Source organism: Convolutriloba macropyga, chromosome 10 (genome assembly GCF_964194025.1).
Source record: "Convolutriloba macropyga chromosome 10, txConMacr16.3, whole genome shotgun sequence".
Lineage (NCBI taxonomy): Eukaryota > Metazoa > Xenacoelomorpha > Acoela > Convolutidae > Convolutriloba > Convolutriloba macropyga.
In genome coordinates, this window is record NC_134477.1 from 38,481,599 (window position 1) to 38,508,806 (window position 27,208).

Below are 27,208 nucleotides of genomic sequence, written 5' to 3' on the forward strand. Positions count from 1 at the left end.
TCCATCTGCTGAACCGTATAAGTTAGCAAACAGTCGAAGGCATCATCAACTGGTTGTAAAAATTGGTACAACACGACAAGCTGAAAACAAAATACGAGGAGAACAATGATAGCCTCAGCTACTGCTCCCTGGTAATAACAACTGTTTTTGAAAAACATGATTTTTTTAAATTTCAGTTCACATCAAACATTTTGATTTCTTCAGGTGTGAGAGAAATTGATCATCAATAAATGAACATCCTAAATATATCGGTATTTCCCACGTACTACGGTTTTCTATTAAAATTACATACGATATTAGGAAACTATTAGAAAAACATAATTGACGGTTTTTGAATTTCATTTTTAAGAAATTAGTTTAAACCATTCGCGTTTTGTCGGCTACTTTTGAGATAATTTAATCAAAATAGTAAATCGGACAACTTCAGAAAAACTTCTGGCCTCGCTTACGTAAACTACCGATTTTCGAGCAACCTTTATTAAAATGAAGAATATAGGCCCATATATTACGTAATAACGTTAGAAAATTCATCTTAAATAACTTTTCGATAGAATTATAGTTATGATTAAATTTTTATACGATATATTTTTGTGAGTTTTTCCGTAGTTTTGTTTTCCATCACTTTTAGTTCAACAAATTTTCATATAACAGAAAAGTTTCAGAAATCATACCAGCTACATTTTTGTCTGCTTCGATTTTTCTTGAAATGACAATTTTTTAAAGTTCTGTTGCCATAATACCTCCAATTTCGAAAAATGCACAGCTCAAAAATGACAGCATAGTCGGCAAATGTCAAAATGGCTTCAAAATTGAAAAAATTAAATCGCAACAAATCTGAAGTTCCATATCTCGAAAGTAACATCTATTTAGAAAAATATCTCCTCAAAATTATCAGGATGTTGGTTTTGCTTAAACACATCATTACCAGATCAGAAACCTTGGTTACTATTGATCGGGTTTTCATTTGCAATGTTCATTCAATAAATGATGTAGCAACAGGTATTTAGGATATAAAAAGGAATCTTACTTGGAATTTTGAATTAGTTTCGATCGAGTTGTTCTCATTGTAAGAAAACTTGTAAGTTATATCCTCAATAGGACTCAGCAGTTGCAAAACAAGAACAAACTTTTTTTTATAACTACTGCTCTGTTCGTTTTCCGAAAAAGGGAAGCTTTTAAAGACCAAACTTGTTTTCAACTGTTTTCATTTGCGGTTAATTTTTAAAAGTTAGAATTTATTAGCGCCGAGCTTATTTTTTTATGATAGATATACTCTATGGTACAAAAAAAATACATACAGTATAATCTCTGGTCTTTGATTATTAATTCTACTCAGTAAGCAAGGTATGAAATTTCGAATTTTTAAGAGTCATTTAATTCTCGTTTGAGCCACTTAAACAGAAATGGTTAAACTGCTTTTTATGTTTCCTGTTTTCAAAAAAACGACGCTACGCAATGTCGGATTTTCATGGACAACAAATTGACCATCTAAAGAAGACCCCCAAAACTGTCAAAAAATCCAATATGTTAACGGTTAGTAAGTTAGTAAACAATTAGTAAATTGTAAACTATTTTAAAAGATCCCAAAACTTCATGGAGCGCATCAGAGTGGCCCATAACAATTTCAATATATTCATTCAAAAGAATTCTCAAAAATTAGTTTTCTCAGGAAATGCTGCAAAAAAATCAGTTTGAAGGCAAAAAGATGAAACGCTTACAGATAATCATCCAGAAGCTCGCAAATAATTTTGATCCTGTCCGCCAGCAACTTGGGATGTCGAAAGCCAAGGGAACTGGCTGTTGTTCGGATGATTATACCAATATCTGGCATGGAAATGGCCACGTTGCGGAATCGTTCTCCCAGTTCTGGTGGCAACTCAATCAGAAATTTTGTAGACGTGCACATTATGAACATGCTTGGAGATACGTGAACCTTAACGACAAAATAAAGTGTGCACAAAAAAAACTAAAATTCAATACTTTTTGGCTATTATGAGTCGTTTCTTTATATATTTTGCCTTGCTTTTTACCTTGCTGCCATTGCTCAAGAAGACAGAAGTCCGCACCACACTGGAGCCACCATCTTCAGATCCCAAGTCTCCTTCACTGCTGGAGTAGCTCCCACCGTCCAGGGAATCGAGAGCCTGTTTTGAACAATTGTAAAATTAAGCGCTGCTTAATTTTTAAAATATTAGAGTCTTCCATAAAATTGAGACAGCGATTATGCAGATGCATTTTTGAAAAATGCTTACCGATTATTACCAGAAACGGTATCATGCTCAATTTTTAAACAATTTATCTTTAGAAGCCAATAATCTAGTTTCCTTAAAAGAACGTGCATCTGAAAGGTTCAGATAAATTATTAATCGATTAACACAATTTTATCTGTTGTGAGACAAATTTGCCGCAGTGCAGTTAGAAATATCAATTATATATCATTTCAACAAAGAGCGAAGATCTCAGATTTTGCGGGCGTTAAGGAGCCCTATCCGGGTGTTTCTCATTCAAGCCTCCCTGTTCACAGCTTAGTGCTCATATAACGTATAGCCCGCCATCATGGTAAGCATACCATGAAAGTGAAGTATAATTTTGTGAGGGCTATGATAAAAAAACACACTATCCGTTAACTGAAGCATACATTTGAGCAACAAGGTAATAAAAAACAGTTATGAAATGTCTAACCTGTCGACTCATGAGGAGAGCTGGATTCTGAGATACTATCATCTTGACTGTGTGTTGCAACACAATGTAGTTCTGGAGAAACACTGAAAGGGGACTTCCTGATAGAGTGTCCACATTCCTCACTAACATCCAATGACCGGCCTATAAAAACGAAAACAAACAAATTGTTTACTTATAAGATTTGATACCGATTTTCGGCAACTTTACTATGATAGATGAAGTCCTGTTCTTTTTTTAAAAGAGAACTAACCGGGTTTTTGGACATTACCAATGAAAAAGAAAACTTTTGGAGACAGTAACTGTCAAACAAAGCCTGGGTGATTAATAACTGTTATTTCTGGAGTCGTTTTTGTTTCGCCCCCTCGTCCTTATGCTCACCCAGCCGCTTAGTAGGCATATAAACCCACGTGCACGTGCAGTTTTTTCTAAGAAGTGTTTCTCAACGACCTTAGTTGCCCAAACAGACTAAATCCAATTTTTTATACATAGGGATTTATTCGAATGAACTCGGAGAACAAAGACCCTATATAGTTAAACTGTGACTTCAGTTTAGTTAAAATGATTGATTGTGATGGACGAAACGCAGTGCCCTAATAATAAATGATATAACTAATAAATAAATAAATAAATAAACTAATTAACTAATAATGTCATATTACTCACAGCGGCTACTCCTTGCATTGATCTAAGGATGACTTCAGGCTGTGTTGACTCATTGCAGTCAATCACTGTCAGGTTCCTGGCCAGAAGTTGGGACATTCCGAGAGCTGTCTTCATTTTCCCACTTCCAGTTTGGCCAGAGTAGATCACACCTTCAGACCCTTTGATTGCCTGAGCAAACATCAAAAATTGAAAGGACATGGTATTTTGAAAACATGATGTTCTGTAGCAACCGCCAGCTGTTATATAAACCCAATTGAATTGTCAAATTACTTGGGCAGTGGTGCAAAGGTTTAACCGCAGTTCTAGAAACAGTGGGTTTTAGTTCTCGTAGCCCTGAATATTTGGCGCAGTTACTGTTAGCAATACGCGATTAATGGCTTGCTACAGGTGCTCCGATTTCATTTTTTAAGCTTTTCTACAGGTTGTTTCAAATGATCAAGTTGTTTGCACCAAACAAAAAATGATCTTATCATTAACGAAAAGAGAGCACGCACACTATATATTACTAAAAACGAGAGAAGATTAAAACCGAAGCAACAACTAATTTCATTTCAATGTTCGCTTTAAGTTTCGCTATCGGAGTTTTTCTGTGAGCAACTTCTAGATGTTTGATGGAATGAAAGTGGAACAAGTTCAGTTGCCTACCTGCGCAGTGCACACAATCACTCTTTCAGTTTGTGGTCTGATGACCAGAGGCGGAATCGAACCGTAGAACTCCGTGCCGTACGTGAACTCCATGTTTAGCAGCTTAATCACCTTAAGAACAAATATTCATTATAGTTATAACGACATTGTTTTGAAAATAAGGTTCAGCAGTAAAAAAGAAATCATTATCAAATTTTATACTTATTTCAAGCGGATCTGAATATATCAAAATAATAGATATTTATATTCATAAGAAACTTTTGAGGTAATTAAAAACGAAGCTCTCACGTAATGGCAAAATACGTTCTCTGAAAAAAATTCAAATAAAAAATTCTTAAAATTATTAAAATCTTAAACTCTTGCACCAACTAGCCAAAGTTGTCTGCAAAAGCCTCAAAGTGTATGCATTTAACAGAGTAAAAAATAGAGAACATAAAAATCTTTTTAAGGTTGTCTGAAGTGAGGTCAAAACTTTTCATCGGAACAAGAAGAAGAACAGACGCTAAAACAAAGCTGACCAAGAACAAGAGACTTCAATTTTATATTTTTCTTGATATAGTAAGGTGTCAGATACACTATTTTGAATCAGTTCCTAGACTAAGTGCCAAAATTTTACAACCACTTACCACTTGTGGTGGACTATTGGGAGTATCCTTGTAGATGTAGGCTCTTATGTTTTTCCTCCATTCGAAGTCGTATAACTCTTTCAGTCCCTTTCTCGTCGCCAAGTGATCCAACAGTTCTCGATGGTAGACGGAGAGCTAAAACATTGCAGCGGACCAACATGTACATTTGCAAATCATTTTGGGACCAGTAAAAAAATTGCATCAAGCAACTCTCCAAACTTTAGGTCGATGGCGATCCGGAACTTAATAACAGCTTCACCAGCTAGCATTTCAGAGCAAAATTTTGGCAATTCGATAGCGTTTGCGATAACAAGAACATCAGTGGTTGAACAAATGCAATGATTTTGATTTTTCAATCAAAATGTAATGAATGAAAAAAAATGATGAAAAAATGTAATGTACGATGTAAAAATGAAAAAAAAAAAATTGTGCTCCTGACCATGCGTGAACGACCTAATGCTTGCTTCAGTTCGCTTTGCAAGAACCTTGCACAATATTCCTTCGTCTTGAATCTTGCAAGATATCGCAAGACAACCACTTGTTGCAAGAATTTGTGATGTAAAACGTTTCAATTGATTATAATAAAATTTTAATCACACAGACAGCTAAAATATGGAAAAAACAACAAATAAAATATTTTGAACTGCACAAAATTGAATCGTCTTTTTCCCACTGCCACTCGAAACGGGGAGGGCAGCAGAAACATCAGTTATCTTTAGATCATCAGACGTGGCGGTTCTGTGACCAAAAGTTAAATGTTTTAACAAATCACACTATAATTCATCAATTTAGATAAAATTAACCGTAGATTTAAACTATTGTCGGCAAAGGCAATTAATGTATCAATACAACACTTTACTCTAATGATATGTTTTTTGCATCAAAAATATAGAAGACGAATTTTAGTAGAAAAAATGAAGCGAATTTTATACCCTAAGTAGGCAAAATTGGTTGAAAGATCGAAAACTGCACAACAAATTTGAATGTTTAAAATTGACTAACGAAAAGTAGGCCTCAACTTGATTGATCATATCAGGGACTAAAAAGAATCTCTCATATTTGTTCTTAAAAAATAGCTCCAAGATGAGCACAAAAAACCCTAGACAACGCAATCATGAATCCGAAGCCAAGTCAGGAGCAGACAATAGATTACGTGATGAATTATACATGCTCCCATAAAAACGAGAAGATCATGAGACCAAGGAGTAAATTTTGAGACACAAACCTTCAGGGGATTTTAGTTATATAATGCATAAACGTGATCAGTAACATCCACGTGGTGCCTCTGTCTAACTACTAAGAGCTCAGTCGGCGGTGGTTAGCTAAGCGGGTAGTCTGAAGAGTATATCTCCTTTCACTCAATACAACCCTCCTTTTACTCAATACAAACACTGCAATGAACTCCTTACCAGTTCGAACCTCATCATCAGCACAAGCAAGAGCCTGAGATGAAGGAGTTTAGGCACAGCATCTAATGAAGGAAAACATGGTTGTCGCTGGGTCCCGATAAAAACGACTCCGGTACTCATGTCTGACTAACTTCTTACTGTTGGAAACGTCTCCAGTGAGCAAAAGATGGCCTTTTTGATTCAAAAGTCGACAAAATAATCTGAAATCAAGACATGTAGATGAGTTTTTATGCTTAGTAGCGAGTCGGCAAGACTCCAGTTGAAGTCTTTTGTGAATTTAAAGAACTTGATTCTCCTTGTTGGTAGGCAACGGACACACGGTTATTATTGTTGATGAGGGTGATTGAGATGGATGCTACACTATAACGTTGTAAAGTGGCTATTAGTGGAAAAAATGTTTGTGTGTGGTCCTTGTGCACAACTATAATCTAGAACTAAGCTCATTTATTAAAAAGTACTGTGTAGGCTCCTGACAAAAAGGTGCTGCGATTATGACAGATATGAATATCAGAGCGAAGTGTTGTAACAGTGATTGCAGAGCTAAATATGATATCGAGCGTTTTTTCCAGACAACACACGCTCTGTTATGCACCGAAAGATGGTTTTAAAGAGAATTGAGGCTCACGAGACTCAACAACTGAAAAAGCTATGCTCCGGTATGACCAATTCAACTGTTCTCTGGTCTTTATGGCTTGCGATTCGTTCCTCTAAAGTTCTGATGACTAAATACTTAAGGCCTCAGGCAGAGCGGAGGTGCAATGGGCGGGTAAAAGTAATATTCACTTCAGCTTGAACTCAAACGTATGTAATGGATCCTACTATGTACAAAGAATTGTTTTTAAAATAGAAAATTCTTAATCAAGGCAAAAAGAATTCGCTTATTTCAAACGACAACGGCTACGAAGCCCTCGCATTTCACGATAAGTTATTTCAGATTAGATAAAGATAAGCAAAATTCCAGCAAACTTCTAGAAACCAGGAAAATTTGGCATTAATTCGGAAAATTCCATAATAAGTCTGAAACAATATCGTTTAACCGTATTTTATCACGGGCGACAAAAGACAAAAGGTGTAACTCCAGCAACCCACATTGCAGCTCTCGTTGACAAATTGATATTAGCAGGTAGACTTATTTTTGCTTTCTTTATTGTAAATTTAAGTAAACCGACCCCCCATATAATTATTTATGACAAAATTTTTAACATGATCCAGGTGTACAACATCGATTTCAAGTTTAGGTCAGATTAAAAGGCGTTTACGAAAAGATCATGCAATCATGTAGACGAAAACAATCCAATTTGATGATAAAAATACTAGCCACTATGGCCAAAAACCCGACCAGTAAAGGAAGATAATTGAGTTTTTGACTACCTGATTGAATCGGCCCTCTGAACAATTCGTTTTATTTTACCCTTCAAGTTGATGTTCAATTTAATTGAGTAAATTGAGCGCACTTTTCAGGCACAACTTCGAGAAGCGGAAAAACTACAACCAACTTCAGAAAAAATGGGGAAAAATTACCATCAACAATTGGTCCGCTATATGTCATTTAAAAAATTGTCCCTGTCGTCAATTGAAAAATAGTAATCAATATTGTGTTATAGCGCAAATTGTTTAATGTCTGAAGCAATTAGTAGTTTTGCTGTCGAGTCGGCTTCGTGCAGCAAATTGTAACTGACTGCTCGTTTTTGAAGTGAAGTTTTTTGTAAAGTTCTGAGTTGTTCAATAGTTTTCTAAGAAATGTTCAGCTCAATTTATACAGCAAACTCATATGATGCAGAAAGAGAATTTTTAGCTAGCAAAGTGAATTCTTTTCCGCTTTATCACCTAAATCTTTACTAGCAAATAAACAGGGCATTTCAAAATTTATAATTTCTTGTTCCAAAATTTGTTATCATTGGCAGTTTACTAACAATGATGATTTGCTAATCTACAAACCATAATCATGGCTTCAAATCTGGTCCGTTGTCTCTTCGTGATGATCTCAGCAGGTTGTTCCTCCCCTCCAGACACACTTAATTTGCAACCGTGCTGCTCATTAGAACTCTTCCAAACTCCTCGTAGACACAGGGAGATCAGTTTCTGTAAATACAAACAACTCTGAAAGTTATGTGAAATCGGAAAGAAAAAATATCGCATTGCCGGGGCGATCTAGCATGCCTATGGTGGAGTGTTACTAAGTAAATAAACGTTATCAGCGAGAAAATATCTTTTCTTGAATTGCAATCGTACGACGATTGTTCAATATCCTTTTGTTTGACCTGCAATCATGCGACAAATGATTGAATATCTTCATCTCATTTGAAACCGTGCGACGATGGTACTGAGTAAATAAAAGAGCAGCGAGAAATCTATGCGCTATCCAGCGAGAAAGTTTATTACGTAATCTCTTAACCATATAAGCCTTATATCCGTTCTTTTATACGTAGAGAGCTCAGAAAAAGTTCGTTAAACATAATTTTCGTTGAGCCTACTAATATACTGAATCGATTGCGCTCTTTTTAGGCTTAATATTTTTATGTTTCGAAAACGTATCGGTGACCAATCTGAGTCGAAAATCGACTCAGAAAAAATCCCTGTAATAGCAATTCTTGTAAACCTCTACGCTTTAACTCCCATCGTCAGATGTCAGAGAGCCCAAGATAGCCAGAGGGAATACGAACAAGCAAAAAAGTGATGTAACGCAAACTATACGATGTTGTTGCGGACAGTGAAAAAATGTTGCTACATTCGAACACTAGAGTGATTACATACAACTCCCCCAATCAGAAGGCCTGTTGTTGATCACAAAACGACCAGAAGTGCAGACCAATCAGTCAATAATAGAGTGAGACATCCGCCAACCAATTCAAAAAAACTGTAAGAACTATCCAAACTAAAACGTTGCTACTTTTGATGTTGTAAATTTATTTCCTAACCGGCAAATCTAGCACCCCCCAAAAACCTACCTCTTACAATTTTTTTTCTTGAAAAAACAAAAATTTTGACAAATTTTTTGTCAAAATCCAGAAATAATCAAATTGCGGTGTTTTTTATAGTTCTTGACATAAAAGCGTAGCAAAAACTTAAAAATCTTGAAAAAATTTGACCAAATTTGAAAAAAAAATTTTCCTTTGACCCTATCATTCTAAAGGAAAATTATTAAATGCGGATGTAACAATTGCATAAAGTTGTCGATTTAAAAGAAAAAAAAAGACAATTTGGTCAAGTTTTTCAAGTTTTTTTCTCAACTAAGCGCTTATTCTTGGTAACTCGTGAAAATCGTGTATTTAGCATCAAGGCTCGGAGTTTGAGCAAAGCTCAAATAATTTATGCTGTAAAAACATTATATGGTTTTCATATTAGCTGCTAGTTCACTTCATCACGCCATAAAAACTGCGCCTCAAATAACACAAAATCGTTACAAACGTAACGTTTACGCATTACCGGGTTTAAGTTTCAACCCTAACGCTTTGAAAGTCCGAAAAACAGCGCAGTTCCAGTTGAGTCATTTCTTTCATGATAAGAAGCGCCTAGTTATATGGCATGATGTAGTGAACAGTTCGCTTTCACGTCATCGAAGCAACAACAATAAGCCTTTAACACTTTCACAGCTTATTGCAGTGCTTGAAAACTATCAGGAGCGCATAGAAGCTATAGTGTATTGCCCCAGAGAGGGAACTCCTGATATTTCTGATCAGCTCAAGCGTAGTACTCTAGTTACCATACACTTAGTGAAAGACATTGTGTCTAGACGTAAACAGAAAGATCCTAGTTTACTTAAAGAGTACAGAGCATTACACCAAAGGCCTGCGCTTGAGCTGAAAACACTGACCATAGTCTTAGCTCATAAGAACAACCTCCGGTCCTTGATAACACGCTCCCGACCGAAGAAACTTTCAAAGCGCCGTCGTAAAGCGCTTCGCACCCGTCATGCGTTCGAGGAGGCGGAACTCACACAAGCCTTTGATAACCTGAATGTCACTTAGTCTTGCGCTGTTTTGGGAGTCTACCCGCTGACTGGCGGTGTGACTTAGTTAACTCACGAGTTACGGGTTAGTTTGTGGTTGGTTCTCTCCGATAGCGCTTTACTAAACGTTTCGCTCTCCCCATTCTTCGAGTTTTTCACTACCGTCCGTTTTCCGCAGGTTATCTGGTTTCATTTCCCGTTTCCGTCCTTTTGTTTCCTTGTCACTTTGTTTCCTTCTATCTCCCGTTTATCTGTTGTATGATGTAGTATGTTGAGTTTCTGCTGTAGTAAAACTTCTCTCTGCTAGTATGTTGGTTTGTTGTGTAGTCTCATTCCTTGCTAGGGTGTGACTTAAGTTCATTCTGGAGTTACGGCTGGTTTGTTTCGTGACTTTCACCACACTGGTTTGCTAGCAATTTGTTGTAGCTTTATTAGTTTTTGTAGTATGTACTTTTGTTGTCTGGGAAGGGTGGTTTGCTAGGGTGTGACTTAAGTTTGTTCTGGAGTTACGGCTAGTAAATTTCCTGACCTTTTCGACTTTTCGTTATACTACATCGTTGCCGTAAATTTTTTCATGTTTAATGTTTTGATGCCGTTGTTAAAGCCCCATAATGATTTGTGCTAGTGTACCTGGCAGTAGCTCGTCTCCTTCTTTCTAGGGTGTGACTTAAGTTTATTCTGGAGTTACGGCTAGCTTGTTTGGTTGAGTTGTTGCTGTGGTCTGTTAGCATCGATCTTCCCGCCTCCTCGCTTGTGGTTTCCGCCCCGCCCGTGCCGTTTTCCCGTTTCGTCGCGCGCCATCCGCCCGACGTTTCCGCCCCGCCCGTGCCGTTTTCCCGTTTCGTCGCGCGCCATCCGCCCGACGTTTCCGCCCCGCCCGTGCAGTTTTCCCGTTTCGTCGCGCGCCACCAGCCCGACGTTTCCGCCCCGCCCGCGCCGTTTTCCCGCTTCGTCGCGCGCCATCCGCCCGACGTTTCCGCCCCGCCCGTGCCGTTTTCCCGTTTCGTCGCGCGCCATCCGCCCGACGTTTCCGCCCCGCCCGTGCCGTTTTCCCGTTTCGTCGCGCGCCACCAGCCCGACGTTTCCGCCCCGCCCGCGCCGTTTTCCCGCTTCGTCGCGCGCCATCCGCCCGACGTTTCCGCCCCGCCCGTGCCGTTTTCCCGTTTCGTCGCGCGCCACCAGCCCGACGTTTCCGCCCCGCCCGCGCCGTTTTCCCGCTTCGTCGCGCGCCATTCGCCCGACGCTCCCGTTTGTCCGTCCGGTTTCCCGTCGCGTCGTGCGTTATTCGTTCGGTGTCTCTTCCCGTCTCCCGTTCTGTCCCTTTTTGCGCTTCCTGCGCACCGTTCTTTCTTTCTTTCGCCGGGTACTATTGTACCCGACGAACATTTTGCTCTTTGGCGGTTTGCTAGCCAAACCGTCACACGGGTTCGGTATAACCCATTTGTGTTGTGCTGTTGCATGTCTGTGTACTTTATAATAGTACTAAATTAAACTTGTGGTTCCTGTTTTTCTTAAGATCATGACAACTTTGCAGGACAAATTCAACAAACTTTATAGTGCAAGAGCAAAATTAGAGGCTGAACTTAATAACATCTATGGGGAAATTAACAATGCTGTTGATAAGCAAGACAGGAAAGTTAAGCTCGAACGTCTGATTGTGAAGTGCAAAGATGCTTTTACTAGAGTAGTTGATAAGAATGAAGAGCTCTTTGATCTGGCACAAAAGACTGAAGATCCAGATGCTGCCTGTGAGAACCTTGAACAATGGTTAGAGACTGTAACAAAGAAAACTGATGAGTTCATTGCTGCTGCTCGAGGTTATATCAATTCGGTCCAAGACAAAGAGACAGCAGAGCTGTATACCTCTCACCATTCAAGATTAGGTTCACATATGACTTCCTCAAAAAGATCAAGTCAGAGTCAACGAGACTTAGAACTATCAAGACTCAAAAGGGAGGAACTTGAGAAACAACATGAGGCAAAGCTTCGCATTGCTAGACAGCGTCTTGAAATTGAAAAACAAACAAAATTACGGGAATTGGAAATTGAGCAGCTTGAGGAAGATCATCGCAAGGAAGTAGCTGCTGCAGCCCTTGAGGAAATTGAGTTGATGACAAAATCATCAGCGGACGGGTCTGGTACAGGCAAAATGAGTGGGCTCTTTACAGAAAGAAATTCAGTCAAGAGCAAGAAAATTGTTCAAGATTGGGTTAATTCGTCACCGGCCGGGAACATGGCTGATGTTGCAAACGAACCGAGTTTGCACTTTTCTGGTTCCATCGCCCAATCAAACCAAGCAATTGTCCAACGACCTTCTTCAACTCAACTTCCAAACTCACACTCCAATTTCAATACACATGGTCAAGTTGAGGCCAACATCAACCTCGCTGTCCATGAGCCGCAAGAACCAAGCAGTAGAAACAATGTAACCAATGAAGCACATAATGCAAACAACATCATGCAAGAGCAGCAACAGCCTCAATATACGCCTCCATCACCTCCAGTAAATTTTGGTATGCCAACTCAATTAAACGCCCCAAACACAGCCCGACAACTGTCTCAAGCAACAATGCACTTTGATGGTTTACAGTTAGATAATCAATTCCCGCGCAGGTCGAGTATGCCGGGACAGTTGAATTTAGTCAGCCCTCCGCGTTCACCACCTTTAAATACACTCGTTAATGTTCCGCTAGCACTTAATCCGCAACAAGCACACATAAATGTACCAGCCCCTCGATCCCCCGTCCTAAACCCCGCACCACCGCATTTCCCGTTAATCCCACCAGCATTCCGCTTTCCTCCTTCGCCGCCACAAGCACTCCCACTACACGCCACTAACCCTGTGGCGAATAATGTCAATATGTTACCCCATTCTCCGCCCGCACCATTCATTTCCTCCGCAAACGTTTTTGTACCTCAATTAATTCAACCACCACCCCCACAAAAGAGTTTTCAGCCCCAAAATTTTGTCCCTATAGCCCACGCACCTCCTGCTCCCCCGGATCCAAATGTCTGGCGTTTTCCAGCAGCAGTCCCATCTATTGCAGTACCACTTGTACGTACATCCGCAAACTTATACACCGCACAACCGGCCCCGTTAATCAACCCTCATATCACTACATCACTCCGCGCCTCTCATTTACAAGCAGCAGCACGCGCTCAAAATTACGTAACATCAGACTTCATGCAAGCGAATCCATTTAGTTCTTCCACAGGTACCGCCCCCACCTTTGTCACTCCGATCATTCCGCCAACGTATGGAGCTACCGTTCCGAACCCGTTGTGTTGGGGTGGCCCGCCGCATCCCACACCTTCAGCTCCTTCTTTGGACTCTGCGGATTTGATAAAGCAGTTGGCGGACGCAATTACTTGTAAGAAGAACGATCCACTGCCCGAGTGGAAGTTGTCACAATACAATGGTGATCCCCTGCAGTGGCACGAATGGTTCGGACAATTTAAAAGCGCCATAGACGCACAGTCCTTGACTGATGATGTCAAGTTAACATACTTAAAAACTCTTGTAACTGGAAAAGCTAAAACCGCCATCGCTGAGTTCGCATACTGTGGTGTAATGTATAAGGATGCACTTAAGACACTCGAACGTAAATTTGGCCAACCACAGGCAGTAGTCAGTGCACACTTAGAAAAACTCAGCTCTTTTCCACCACTAAAGATGCACAATAGTGATAACATCATAAACTATTCTGCAACAATTTCAAGTCTTGTTGGGGTCTTTAAATCACTTTCATATGACGCAGACCTTAAGAGCGCCTCACTTCTCAACACGGCTGTGCAAAAATTGCCGCCCAATCTGAAAGAATCCTGGTCACTCTTCACAGTGAAGAAACATTGGGTTAAGCCAACACTCCTTGACTTCAACGATTGGTTGAAGGAGAAGGCCGAGGCACATGATTTAATGAAACAAACTTCATCGAAGGCAAGAACTGAGGATAACACCAACTCAGTAGTAAAGACCAAAGTTGCCTCAAGAACTTTTGCTGCTAATACACAAACTAAGGGCACTCAGAGACCAGCCTCAACATCGGCAACGCCTGCAACCCCTCGCTGCATTGTGTGTAAAGGTATCCACCGCATCTGGGAGTGTAGGGTATTTAAAGAAAAGTCTCCCACTCAGCGAGCAAAGGTAGTGGCTGAAGCAAAACTGTGTTTCTCATGTTTGAGAGAAAAGCATATGTTCAGGCAATGCCCAAACCCCAGAAAATGCAGGAAGGACGGTTGCAACAGCTCCCATAACACACTTCTTCATGGAGCTGAGAGGGTGTATCCACCAAAATCCCCTTCAAACAACAACAAAATTAATTCTAATGCTGGCGCAAATCAAAGTAAACTTCCTAGTGTCCAATCATCGAGTAAGACCACTACTTTGTCATCTTTGAGTAATGTGAAAGGCCTCCTTCAGGTGACTGAATTACAGTTGAAGAGCTCCTCCGGTAAAGATACCACGGCTTTAGTTTTGTGCGATACCGCTTGCAGTAACTCTTGGGTGTCCAATGATCTTGCAAATAGACTTGGTTTGCACGGTACAGCATTGAAATTAACAGTCAAGGGTATAAATACCGAGGAGGTTGTAGACACCAAGTTAGTTGAACTAATTGTAACACCACGCGACAACCAAGATTTTGAACCATTTAAAGTCAGCCCTTACGTAAAGGAAGATTTGAATGTAGGCGCCGATGTCATTAACATTAAAGCACTTCAGGAAACATACCCGCACCTAGCAGTTCTAGACCCAGTTACATATTGCTATGGAAACATCGAGATGATACTTGGACAGGATGTGTATCATGCCATCCGCCCGTTAGAGTACTTCGCTGCCGACGAGAAGTCCTCGCCCTTCGCTGTTCGCTTGCCCATAGGTTGGGTTCTAAGCGGCCCTCTACCGTCGTCTTCAGGTTTAGTCTCGACTTGTTTCAAAGCTAATATGGAGCAGGATTTTGAACTCGCTAGTCAGGTAAAATCTTGGTACGACATGGAGTCGTACGGCGCACTTAAGCAAGTAGATCCACGATCCGCCTCGGATGCACGTGCGCATGAAATTCTTGAAAACACTACCGTGCATAATGGAAAAAGGTACGATGTCGGAATGCTATGGGCTGAAGATAACATCGAACTGCCCAACAATTATTTCTCAGCACTTGTTCAATTAAAGTCTTTGGAAAAGCGGCTAACGAAAGATCAGACATTAAGGGAAAAGTACTCGAATACCATCAAAGAGGACTTAGACAAAGGCTACGTAGTAAGGGTCAAAGATGCTCATAAGGTGGAAAGTCGCTCGGAACGAGAGTGGTACCTACCACACCATCCGGTTGTTAACCCGAACAAGCCGGGCAAGGTTCGTAGGGTACTAAACGGAGCAGCAAAATTCCATGGCGCATCTCTCAATAAGTCATTACTCACCGGACCTGACCTACTGCAAAACCTAATCTATGTACTCCTACGGTTCAGACAACATCCATTTGCCGTATCCGCCGACATCGAGGGAATGTTCCTCCAAGTTGGAGTGTTACCATGTGATCAGCCATCATTGCGCTTTTTGTGGCGGGAGGACCCCACATCAAATGTTGTGGTACACCAGTATACGCGCCACATCTTTGGGGCAAAAGATTCGCCCACCTGCGCCAACTACGCACTTCAGCGCACGGCACGCGATAATGCTAAGGAGTACCCAGAAGCTGCGAAAGCCGTCCTTGAGAACTTCTACATGGACGATTACTTGGACTCAGTGGAATCCCCCGAGAGGGCCCTCATTAGGTCAAAGGAATTGATACATCTTCTCCATCTAGGTGGGTTCAAGCTTACTAAATTTGTAAGCAATGTACCAGATCTGGCTGACCGAATTGATGGGTCTGCTCAATCCACTGAACCTAAGGTCATCGTTTCATCCAAGGAGGAATCAATGCACGTGCTTGGGCTTAAGTGGGATCACAACAACGATACTCTGGTTGTGAGCAGGGGTACTAGCAGCACCATCACGAAAAGTTTAACACAGCGCTTGGTCCTAAGTCTTGTGTCAAAGGTCTACGACCCAATTGGTCTTGTCGCACCGTTCACTGTTGGTGCTCGGTTAATCTTGAAAGACATTTGGCGTGTCAATGGACAAAGTTGGGATGACGAGTTACATAAAGACACAGTTGACAGATTCCTCGCCTGGTGTGTTGAACTGCCGCGGTTAGCTAAGATCACTATACCGAGAAGTTACTTTTCAGGACCATCCCAACATCTTGAACTCCACATGTTTGGTGATAGCTCGCAAGACGTATTCAGTGCAGTAGGATTTCTTAGGGCTCAAGTAACTTGCTCCTCCGGGGAGACTATAACAGAGCTGGCGTTTGTCTTGGGCAAGGCCCGTGTTGCACCTATGAAGGTAATGACAGTTCCTAAGTTGGAATTACAAGCCGCGCTCCTCGCTGCCCGTTTAAAAAGGGAAATCTGTCGAGCATTAACGGTTACTGTGGACAAAGTCTTTATGTGGACAGATAGTACCATCGTCTTGCAGTGGATAAACTCAACGAACAAACACCCCATCTTCATTGCAAATCGTGTTAGTGAAATCCTGGAGAACACCAGCGTTGACCAATGGAACCACGTCGCCACTTGTGATAATCCGGCAGATGCTGGCACGCGTGGCATGTCCGCTGAAGTTTTGCAATCAAGTAGCTGGGTGAGGGGACCTGACTTCTTGAGAACTAAGCAATTCCCTTTTGTACCAAATACCGACGTCGTTGACAACATCAAGCTCGGCGTTGTAACTAAGGAACAAGATGATGACTCCATCTCATCCTTAGCCGCATCTGTAACCAATTCCCCAAAGGAACAAAGCATTAATCTGATCCCGTTTGATAAGTTCAGTTCTTATCAAAAATTACTTCGTGTCACCGCATATGTGCTCCGTCTTTTACCATCTCATGAAAGTTACCGTACCGTAGACGGCAGCATAGCCGACCATGTTGAGCTTGACGAAGCCGAGCGTCATCTCCAGTACTTGGTTCAGGGAGAGTCCTTTAATACTGAAAGAAAGGATCTTCTTGACAACAAATCCGTTAAGAAGAGCAGCCGCATTGCTCAGTTTACTCCGTTTATTGGGCCCCATGGTCTCATCCGTTCTTCTGGTCGACTCCGACGGCTAGTGGAAATTGACTTTGACACTAAGCATCCTATCGTGCTGGATGCGCGTCATACTTTTGCTAAACTGTTTCTGCGGCATACTCATTTGAAAAACCATCATCAGGGCATCGATTACATAAGATCAAAGGTACAAGAACGTTATGCCATCCTAAAACTACGTTCCACACTGCGTTCCATCAAATCAAACTGCGTTTTGTGTAGAAAATTCCGTGCAGCAACCATTCAACCTATCATGGCAGACCTACCAAAGGAGAGACTCGCATACCAGTCTCCTCCTTTTACCAACACCGGGGTTGATTACTTCGGCCCATTCTACGTCACAGTTCGTCGGACTACCGAGAAGAGGTGGGGATTTCTCTTCACTTGTCTCACTACTCGTGCTGTCCATGTTGAAGTTGTCCAGTCCATGGACACTAGTTCTTGTGTAATGGGAGTGGAGCGGTTCGTCTCCCGTCGGGGTACTCCTGCTATGATTTGGTCGGATAATGGTACGAACTTCATTGGAGCGGAGAAAGAGCTCCGTGAATGTGTGGAAAAATGGAATACGCTTAACATTGCCACCGAACTTGCACATAAGGGCATTAAGTGGAGGTTCAATCCACCCAGTGCGCCACACCAAGGTGGCAGCTGGGAGAGGCTAGTTCGAAGTTTTAAAAGAGTACTGTACACTATCCTCGGTACGCGTCGCCTCACAGATGAGGTGTTGAACACTACTTTTTGTCTGGTCGAATACGCACTAAACTCACGTCCTTTAACGCCCGTAAGCGCCGACCCGCCCGACCTAGGCGCAATAACACCTAATCATTTTCTACTCGGTAACCAAGCAACCAGAATTCCGTCCATCGTTGGAGTCGACGAGTTCGATCATCGTAAGCGGTACGCCCGTGCACAGTCATACGCCAATGCAATCTGGGCACGTTGGCTTAAGGAGTATGTACCTGCGCTGAACCGCAGAGCTAAGTGGCAGACGCCTGCGGAGCATCACCTCAAGGCTGGTGATTTAGTGTGGATCGTTGAAGAAAGCAACCCTAGGGGTTACTATCCAACTGCTCGGATCGAAGAACTCCGTTACGGATCCGACAGCGTCGCCCGCTCCGCCGTCGTACGCACGTCTTCCGGATCGCTCGTTCGCCCACTCGTTAAGCTGGTACCGATTCTCCCAACATCTTCTTCTGGGCCGGAGGACGTTACTAAGTAAATAAACGTTATCAGCGAGAAAATATCTTTTCTTGAATTGCAATCGTACGACGATTGTTCAATATCCTTTTGTTTGACCTGCAATCATGCGACAAATGATTGAATATCTTCATCTCATTTGAAACCGTGCGACGATGGTACTGAGTAAATAAAAGAGCAGCGAGAAATCTATGCGCTATCCAGCGAGAAAGTTTATTACGTAATCTCTTAACCATATAAGCCTTATATCCGTTCTTTTATACGTAGAGAGCTCAGAAAAAGTTCGTTAAACATAATTTTCGTTGAGCCTACTAATATACTGAATCGATTGCGCTCTTTTTAGGCTTAATATTTTTATGTTTCGAAAACGTATCGGTGACCAATCTGAGTCGAAAATCGACTCAGAAAAAATACCTGCTAAAAAAAGATCGAGCTAGATTTGCCGGGCCATTGACATGGGCCATTGGCCTTAATACGTGGATGAATACAGTCGTTTTGTTTTGCCTTTAAACGTTGCCTTAATACGTTGTTACGATATAGTTTGAATACCTCAAATAAAGTTCCGATAGACTGAGTTTTCCGCAGCTATATGGAGCTTCTTCTTGCAAAAAAGTGGGCACTCAATGTATACTTTGAAATAACGTAACAAAAGTTATGTTAAACCTATATCGATCATTGTCGTCGTTCAAAAACGGCCATCAGATTGCTTTGAAGGCTTTTGTAAACTCGACATTGGGCCAGTATTCATCAGATACTTTTGCGAAATGTATGCAATATTCTGGGAAGGAATGTCATTTTCAAATTCCAAATACCGTCTTTATCTCTTTATAGTTAACATTGTCTTATAATACAGAATGCCCTGATAATTCAAATCAAATGCTAGAATTTGCTACATAAGTTGGCGTTATAAACACTAGTATAAACAAGATAATTGTCGGCAATTGCAGCTAGAACTCTGGCCCTTAACTGTTTCAACAATTAATCTGACATTTAACCTGTATGGCAGTTTGGAATTTGTGTCTCACGTGTGGGATACCCCTCCTCTCATGTCTGACGTCACTCACAGCAGCCTCACTCTCAACTGTGAAGTAGTTCATGAGAGCAACCAAGCCCACTTGTGTTGGAAACTGGAAACGGGCGAACAATTTGGACTCGACACATTCCGTATTTTAACTCCAGAGATACTTTACAGAGATACTTTTAAACAGCTTAATAATATTTCTAGCTTAATCTCGAACAGGTTTAGTACTTTTTAAAGCTTGTTGTATCACATATGGTGCTGATTTGAAGAAAAACCGAATATTAAGACCAAGAATTTGCCTGTGTAATGACTGCATCACAATAGCATCAAGAAAGACGTAAAAACTAGTCCTTGAAAAACGATTTTTTATTATATTAATGGAGTCTGCCTCATTCCTTTACTATAAATAAATAGATTGTTATAATTCTGATCTATTGCTGGAACTAACATTGACGGCTATTTCTTCAAAACTGTTGCTCTGTAGAGCAATCTGACTGGCTGCCTCAATTCCAGTATGTAGCCCCGAGCCCACCTCGTGTTCAAGTTTGCCCAGCCACACATCAGTACCTTAAAGGAAATGACAAGCTTGAAATTGACCGAGTGGGCTGCTAGATCGGTTGACAAGTAGGGAACTATAGTAAATTACTTCAGGTTTCTCGCCAGTTTTTCTATAAAATTAAATGAAGATTCACTGGAGCGTGTATCATATATTTTTAGAACAGGCAATGTTATCTGCTTTAAGGTAAAGATTTCGTATAAAAAGTTAAATGAAAAATAATACAAGCCAAAACTTAGATTAGCCAGACATTTTATTTGAGATTTGCTCATAATCATGTGTAAAACAGAATGACTCGGTTTATGCTAACATAAGCATATAAACATTCAATTTAAAGAATAAGACAAGGATAGTGCCTTTAAAGAATCACCTTCAGTGAGTTCAACAGCGTTTGCCAATGGAATGACCTCTCCGTCGAAGCTGAATGCAGCCACAGCAGCCATGACTTCCTGGGGTTCCACCCCCTCTCCCCCCGCGACAGTACCCCCTCCGTGCACTGAAGACAAATCCACTCCAGATACAGAGAAGGTACTCACTGGTGTACTCGCTCCGTCCTGAAATAGTGAATTGCACTCAATATATACATTTCATAAAATTATATTATATCTTATTAGTATATAGTCATTATAGTGAGACAGTTTTTAATACTTGAAATGCGTCAAATTTGTGATATAATAAAATTATATGCTTGTATATTTTATGAATAACCTCAAGAGTTAGATAAAGTTACAAAGCGCTTAACAAAATTCTTGTATATGAGATGAAATTGAACAAAAGCGTTCTTGGACAAGCATCAAAGCGTTCTTGGACAAACATCAAAGCGTTCTTCAAAACGGTCGATAGCGTAAATTCAGATGAGATTACTGTAGAACGTGGTGTGCCTCAGGGGACAGTGCTTGGTCCTCTATTGTTTAATATTTATATAAACGATCTGCGAGATCAAATTGAAAAAAAACTGCGAGGTGATACAGTATGCAGATGACACATTACTCCTTGCTTCCGCTCCTATACAACAAGAGTGCAAAACATTTATAGAAAAAAAATGTAATATTGCCGACCAAATACTTCACAAGTCTAAAACTACAATTGAATCCATCAAAAACTGAATTCAAACTATTCAGCCGCAACACAAATTTCAGCGAATCTGAATCAATAAAAATCGGGAACAAAATTATTACAGGGTCCAAAAGCGTCAAGTATCTTGGGGTACATATTGACATAAAATCTCAGTTTCCAAGACGAAGTGAAGCATCTTTTAAAGAAAATGGCGCGTGGAATAAAAACAATTTATACACTCCGTAATCGGATACCAACGTTTCTAATGAAAACGGTTCTGAACGCATTTGTTATCAGCCGTCTACACTATTCATTACTATTAATCCAATCAATGGACAAAAACTTGCTTATATCGCTTGAAAAGAAACTAAAATGGGCCATTCGTGCTTGTTACTCTAGAAATAGAATGGACTCAACAAAAGATCTGAAGATAAAGCATTCTATTCTCCCTGTTGAATATTTAATCAAATTGAAAAGAACCTCTTATAAGTGGAAACTGAGAAACCCGCGTTTTTTTACCCGCGTTTTTGTCTTTTAACCGCGTTTAATCCTTTAGATGTCACAACCTTGCCCACTTGGTGCATCAGACAAAACCTTAGAAGCGGTGACATATTTTTTGATTCTATATGTCACACTCAAAAATTAGAACGTTCAATTATAAAAACTGCATCTAAGGATTGGAATTCACTTCCTAAAGAACTAAGGGGTTTGGAAAAGAAAAGAACCTTCCCAAAAGAATTGAAAAAACTTTATATTAAATCTTTTTCTGATAGTAAAAAATATACAACTTATGGGTCGGTTAGTTGGAAATCCATCAGATTTTAATGTACTGAAATAAATAACCACACTCCAGGCATTATTATAACAATTGTCAAACTCTCTGTTACTTGTTATGACTGTTATGGTTAACAAAGTGTTTTTTTTAGTTATTCTCACCGCATTTTGCATAGATGCCTGCAACTTCCTCTGGCTTTCTCCATGCTCCAGTTGGATCTGTTCATCCAAAGACCTTCCAGTCCCAACTAGTTGAAGGTCACTTAGAGCTACGAACAGGTTCCGCAGATAGGGTCGTACCTGAAATTAGGATCAACTACTTTTGGCATATTTTTACGTCAGTCTATTATGTTCAGATATTCGATAGCATTAGCAACAAACTACAAATAACTTTGGTTGAACATTTCAGCAATTTTTGATTAATTAATTGCTGTACTTTTGATAACACAGTTTCCACTTTTTTACAGTTACTGATTTCATCTAAAAAATTGAAAAGACTGGAATTATGCTTACCGCTTCGAGTGTGTGAGGTTGGCTAATGATCGCAAACAGCATGTTGTCAGATACAAAACAGAATCGTGGGAACACGCGTCTCTTGCCATCCAAATAGCCTAAACAAATTCAGTAGTAAATCTGGCAGAAAACGATCAAACACCATAATTACACTGAAAATAAGGAAACAAAATGGAATCAATGAGGCAGCAAACCAGAGCACCCATTCAATGTCTGAGTTCTGAGTAGATCCATTTTTTGATAGATTTTCATCGGTGTAAGCGACAAGTCAATTTGAACTTTCAAACTATTAGTAGTTGAACTTCATCAAATCTTTTTGTGATGATGTGCTATCTGACTCAATATTTGCACAATATTTAGTTATACTTTCGTTGGGATCACTTTTGAGCAAAATACTTCACAAAAACTAGTGCTAAACCAATATTTTGTGTTCTATAGTAAGTAACATCGCTTTTAAAGCGTCGAGTGACACATGTAAACTGCGATTTTTCCAGAGATGCGTTTGATACCAGCTTTATTTTTGACCTTGTTTTGAGCAATTGATACGAATAATAGCTTTGTTTAATGATTGTTTAGCAACGAGACCCACCTGTTAAGCTTTTGAAGCATATCTCCAGCTCTTCTTTAGTGTGTCGCAACACCACTTGTCTAGGCACATCCGATGCCGAAGTACAACACTGTAACACATGAAAATAAATGTTCGAAAGAATTAGTTTCAGTTATGTAGATTTGGTTAGTTAATTAATTAAGTTTATTTAATTCACATTTAAGAACTTAGTATGAAACCAAAACATGTTATGTTATTAATTGGTGGTAACAGTTAAAATTCATTTCAATTTTGCCAAGACAAGTCAGTGGACCAGAAATGAACACAAGTTCATTTCAATATGTTTGATTACTAATGAAGCTCTGATGCAACGCTTTTTTGCTTATGCATAGCTTTTTGAATCCAAATGAAACAAACTTAAAATTTGCCGTAAAAGTTACAATTCTTGACTTTGTTAGGGCACGTGGCAACTGTTGGTTACAGTTTTTGTTACAATCTCGAAAGTTAATTTAACCTTGAACATGCTTCAATAAAGACAGTCATGCTTCAACAAAAACACACTTAAATTAAATTTTAAACCACTCTCGACAGCGATTAAAAAATGAAATGACGTCTAGACTACTGATAGAGTACCTGGATAACGTTTTTGGTTTCGCTCGCCTTTTGCATCATCTTCATCCAGCTCTTGTCCACTTTCCCAAATCTCTTCACTTCCTGGGGCAAGTCCTAAAACAGTGTCACAGAAAAACTTCCTGCAATTTTCACACAAAATCAATTCGTTGATAAACTGCGATAATCACAAGATAGCCTTGACAAATCAAAATAACGTTATATCGTTTGATTTATTTTCTTGGTCGCATAACTTAAACGCTATTCTCTCTCTATGTGGCAAAAACAAGTTCGAAAGGCAAACTTGAGCCAGTTACTTCATTTTTATTCATTTCTAGCTATTGTGAAAAATTTTATATCTGCTTAGAGAACAAAAAACCATTACAAGGGGAAAATACCTTGGCAGCTTTTGGGTTTGAAAAGACATTTTCCAGGTACATCCAGAGGTCTTGAACTTCTAGCCACAGTTCCAGAACCTCAGCCACATGTTTCAGCTTCTCAGCCCACATTGCCGCTTCTTCACGCATGGGGCCTGAACACAGCAAACGTATCTTCCCCTCAGAAAATGTGGGAAAATTGAGAATGGGAAAATCTTATGCAGGGCGCTTGCTTTAATTATGCTAGGGCGTCTATTCAGGCTCAACTACTGTGAAAATGGACCAGTACTGGATTCGACCCAGCATCTCTTACTTGCAAGCCTAGTGTGCTACACAATTACACCAACTGGTCTTAAGCTCTCGAACTTGGGCATCTCCTATAACCCGTTCTCATGTTCTTTCTTGTTCCTCAAGGCTTCATTTCTCTAGCCAAGCATACGTTGAACAAGTGGAGCTTCTTGTCAAGCTATGCCAAGCTTATCTTATGCACAATTAACATTAGGTTGTTCTCTCTGAACGTTCTAACACTCCCCCTTAAATTGCGCATCCTCTCTTTCACAGTTTCTAACTATCTTGACTCACGTTTGCGGTTAAGCTCAGAGACTAGGGTCTGGCCCATAACCTGTTGGGTTATGGATTTTCGCAAGCGGAATAAAAGCGTTTTTAACTAAGTAGAAACATTAATTTCTCAAAATGAGAGAATAACAAGAATGATATTTTACAGTAGAATTTAGAGACTTACTGGAGAGATCTGATTATTAGATCAAGATGGTGATTTGATTTTGGGGATGAAAAAGGACTCAAAAATCAGCCGTATATATACCCATTATCAATGCGAAAAAGTCAAGATACAAAACTAATCTTAGCACCATGATTTATGGTTGGGGTCGCAAGGGTTACCCAATATCGTTTGCTTCTGCAAATCAGTCGCCAAGGGAACCATAAATCGAATGCATTTGGACTTTTCTAAGATTTCATTCACACTTCCGGAGATATCATAATCTTTTAATACATTCTGGAAAGATTTTACACCAAATAATCTAACTATAATATTAATTAACTAGAATCATCAGTTTGAACCGAGTATTGATTCAAAGCACCATTTCTTGAAGATTCATTTATATCAGTATTGGTTACTTGAATCAATTTGCCTCTGTCAGATTAATTTGGTAAGTTAAACTTTCTAATAATACTATGTTTAAGTCTGTACCTCGAATCAAATTTCTAACATCCCCACTCAAACTTGAGCTGATTGCGTAGAGTATGTTCCCATCAAAACTGCTCTGAATGTTTCCACTTTCGGAATGGGTAAGGACTTTGTGAAGATGTCCGCTGACATTTTGTCTGTAGGAACGTAATGAATTGAAATGGTCCCATCCTCCATCTTGTCCCGAATGAAGTGAAACTTTGTCGCAATGTGCTTGCTCCTCTTTTGCATGACTGGGTATTGGCAAAGTCTGATACAACTTTGGTTGTCCTCTCCAATTGCTAATTGACGTTTCTGTTGGATGCCAAAATCCTTTAGAAGTTGTTTCAAGTAGAGTGCTTTCTGAACTGCTGCTGCCATGCCCTGATATTCTGGTTCTGATGAAAAAAGAGTAACTGTGGCCTGCTTCTTGACACACCAGCTGAGTGCTGCGCCACGTCCGTTGAGCTTGAAGTAATAGCTCGTTCTTGATTTTCTGTCGTTCACATCTCCAGACCAGTCTGCATCCTTTTCCCCCCACCAAATCATAACTAGCCTCTTTTGTGTAAGTAAGTTTTAAACCTTTTGAACCTTGAATATATTGCAGAAGTCATTTTCCGCATAGCCAGTGTTGATTGGTAGGTGCGTTCATGTGCCTGTACAGAATGTTGACTGTTAACATGATGTCTGGCCTCGTCTGTTTGGCCAGATAAAGAAGTGATCCAACCAAGCTTCTGTAGATCCTCTGGTCAACTTCTTCGTCTCCGTCCTGTGCCGTCTGAAGTTTCAAATTCAAATCAGCTGGAGTTCTTGAGGGTTTGCATTGATCCATTTGAAACCGCTCAAGCATTGTTTCTATGTAGCGTTCTTGGTCGACCGTGACTTTGCTCTCTTCTTGTCTAATTCTAAGGCGCAGAAACCAGTGTAGTCTCCCTCTGTCTTCCATGTGAAATGTTGCCTCTAGTGCCTTCTTGACATCGGAGATCACTGTCATACTTCTTGATGCTACAATGATGTCGTCAACCCAGACCAAGATGAAGGTGTGATCGTCTGCCTCTGATCTTGCGAACAAGCAGTGATCGTTCCTGCTTCTAGTGAGCCCCTGTCTCAGTAGGAAGTTTGCCAGCTCTTTGTACCAGTTGTTAGCAGCCTGTTTCAAACCATAAAATAATTTATTTAGTCGACATACTAACTTCTGTCCATCTGATCCGCGTTTTACAAACTCTTCCAGATACACTTCTTTCTCGATTGGTGAGTGCAGGAAAGCCCTCTTGACATCAAATTGGTGCATCACATGGCCCTACTTCGCTGATAGCTGAAGTAGAACCCTGAATGTCTCTGGCTTACAGGTAGGCGCAAAAGTCTCAAAGTAGTCCAGTCCTTCCACTTGTTTGAAGCCTTTCGCCACATAGCGTGCTTTGCATTTGTCGACTTGACCACTGGGTCCGAATTTCACATTGTAGACCCATTTGCCCGGTATGACGTCCCTGTCTGTGGGTGGTCTCACTAGGTCCCAAGTCTCGTTGTCTTGGAGTGCCTTGACATCGTCATTCATTGCCCGGTACCACTGGTCCCATTCGTCAGCCTGCTTGGCTTCGTAGACTGTTTTGGGTTCCACATAGTTACCCTCAGTCACAGCAAGATGGGTCCTGACTTCTCTAAAAAAATTGCAAAACATTCCTTGCTCGTGTCCCTCGTCTGGGCTGCGCCCTGTCCGCTTGCTCCATTGCCTCTTCAAAGAAGCCAACTGTCTGTGAGAAGTCCTCCGTTTCACTGTCTTCCAGTGACTCAGAGTCTCGGAGACTCCCTCTTGTTGCAGTAGATTCTTCATCCAGTGCTGCTTCCTCAACATCTGAGGCCTCTCGTCTCAGTGTCGTTTCTTGAGTGTTCAGGCTCTCTGCGTCATGCCACTCTTCCTTTATTGCAGTAGATGTGCCCTGCTCGTCTTTGCTGCCATCGTCTTGATGGCCATCATCGGGGTGCCAGATCCGCAGTTGCTGTGACCCCTCATCTAGGAGGTCGGGCGTCTCTGTGTTGTCAGGGATTGAGCCCACTTCGGAGTCCTTGATGATCACATCTCGAACGGCCACAACCTTGCGTGTGTTGGGTACGTACACCAGGTATCCGTTTTCTCCTTCAGTGTAACCCACAAACTTTCCTTCCAGTACCTTGGGTTCAAGTTTGCTGACATCTGTCCCGCTTCCTCATGAAGACTGTGCAACCAAAAACAGATAGCTTACTAATTGAAAGCTTAGGTTTTATACCTCGGACAA

At 40.6% G+C, this 27,208-nt stretch overlaps 1 protein-coding gene across 13 annotated transcripts in view; it reads right to left on the minus strand.

Annotated features, from left to right (window-relative positions):
• LOC142348118 (dynein axonemal heavy chain 5-like) overlaps window positions 1-27,208 on the minus strand; it is a 242,955-nt gene that overhangs the window by 121,172 nt on the left and 94,575 nt on the right. For all 13 annotated transcript variants that reach the window (XM_075399292.1, XM_075399290.1, XM_075399287.1 and 10 more), the window contains exons 39-53: window positions 23,771-23,904; window positions 23,397-23,489; window positions 22,806-22,893; window positions 22,217-22,314; window positions 21,866-22,003; window positions 20,244-20,427; window positions 19,766-19,884; window positions 19,292-19,423; window positions 7,964-8,107; window positions 4,617-4,751; window positions 3,991-4,101; window positions 3,346-3,513; window positions 2,683-2,823; window positions 2,031-2,144; window positions 1,719-1,933 (exon numbers count right to left, since the gene is read on the minus strand). In XM_075399292.1, coding sequence (XP_075255407.1) covers window positions 1,719-1,933; window positions 2,031-2,144; window positions 2,683-2,823; window positions 3,346-3,513; window positions 3,991-4,101; window positions 4,617-4,751; window positions 7,964-8,107; window positions 19,292-19,423; window positions 19,766-19,884; window positions 20,244-20,427; window positions 21,866-22,003; window positions 22,217-22,314; window positions 22,806-22,893; window positions 23,397-23,489; window positions 23,771-23,904 — 2,014 coding nt within the window. The remainder of the gene's footprint in view (window positions 1-1,718; window positions 1,934-2,030; window positions 2,145-2,682; window positions 2,824-3,345; window positions 3,514-3,990; window positions 4,102-4,616; window positions 4,752-7,963; window positions 8,108-19,291; window positions 19,424-19,765; window positions 19,885-20,243; window positions 20,428-21,865; window positions 22,004-22,216; window positions 22,315-22,805; window positions 22,894-23,396; window positions 23,490-23,770; window positions 23,905-27,208) is intronic.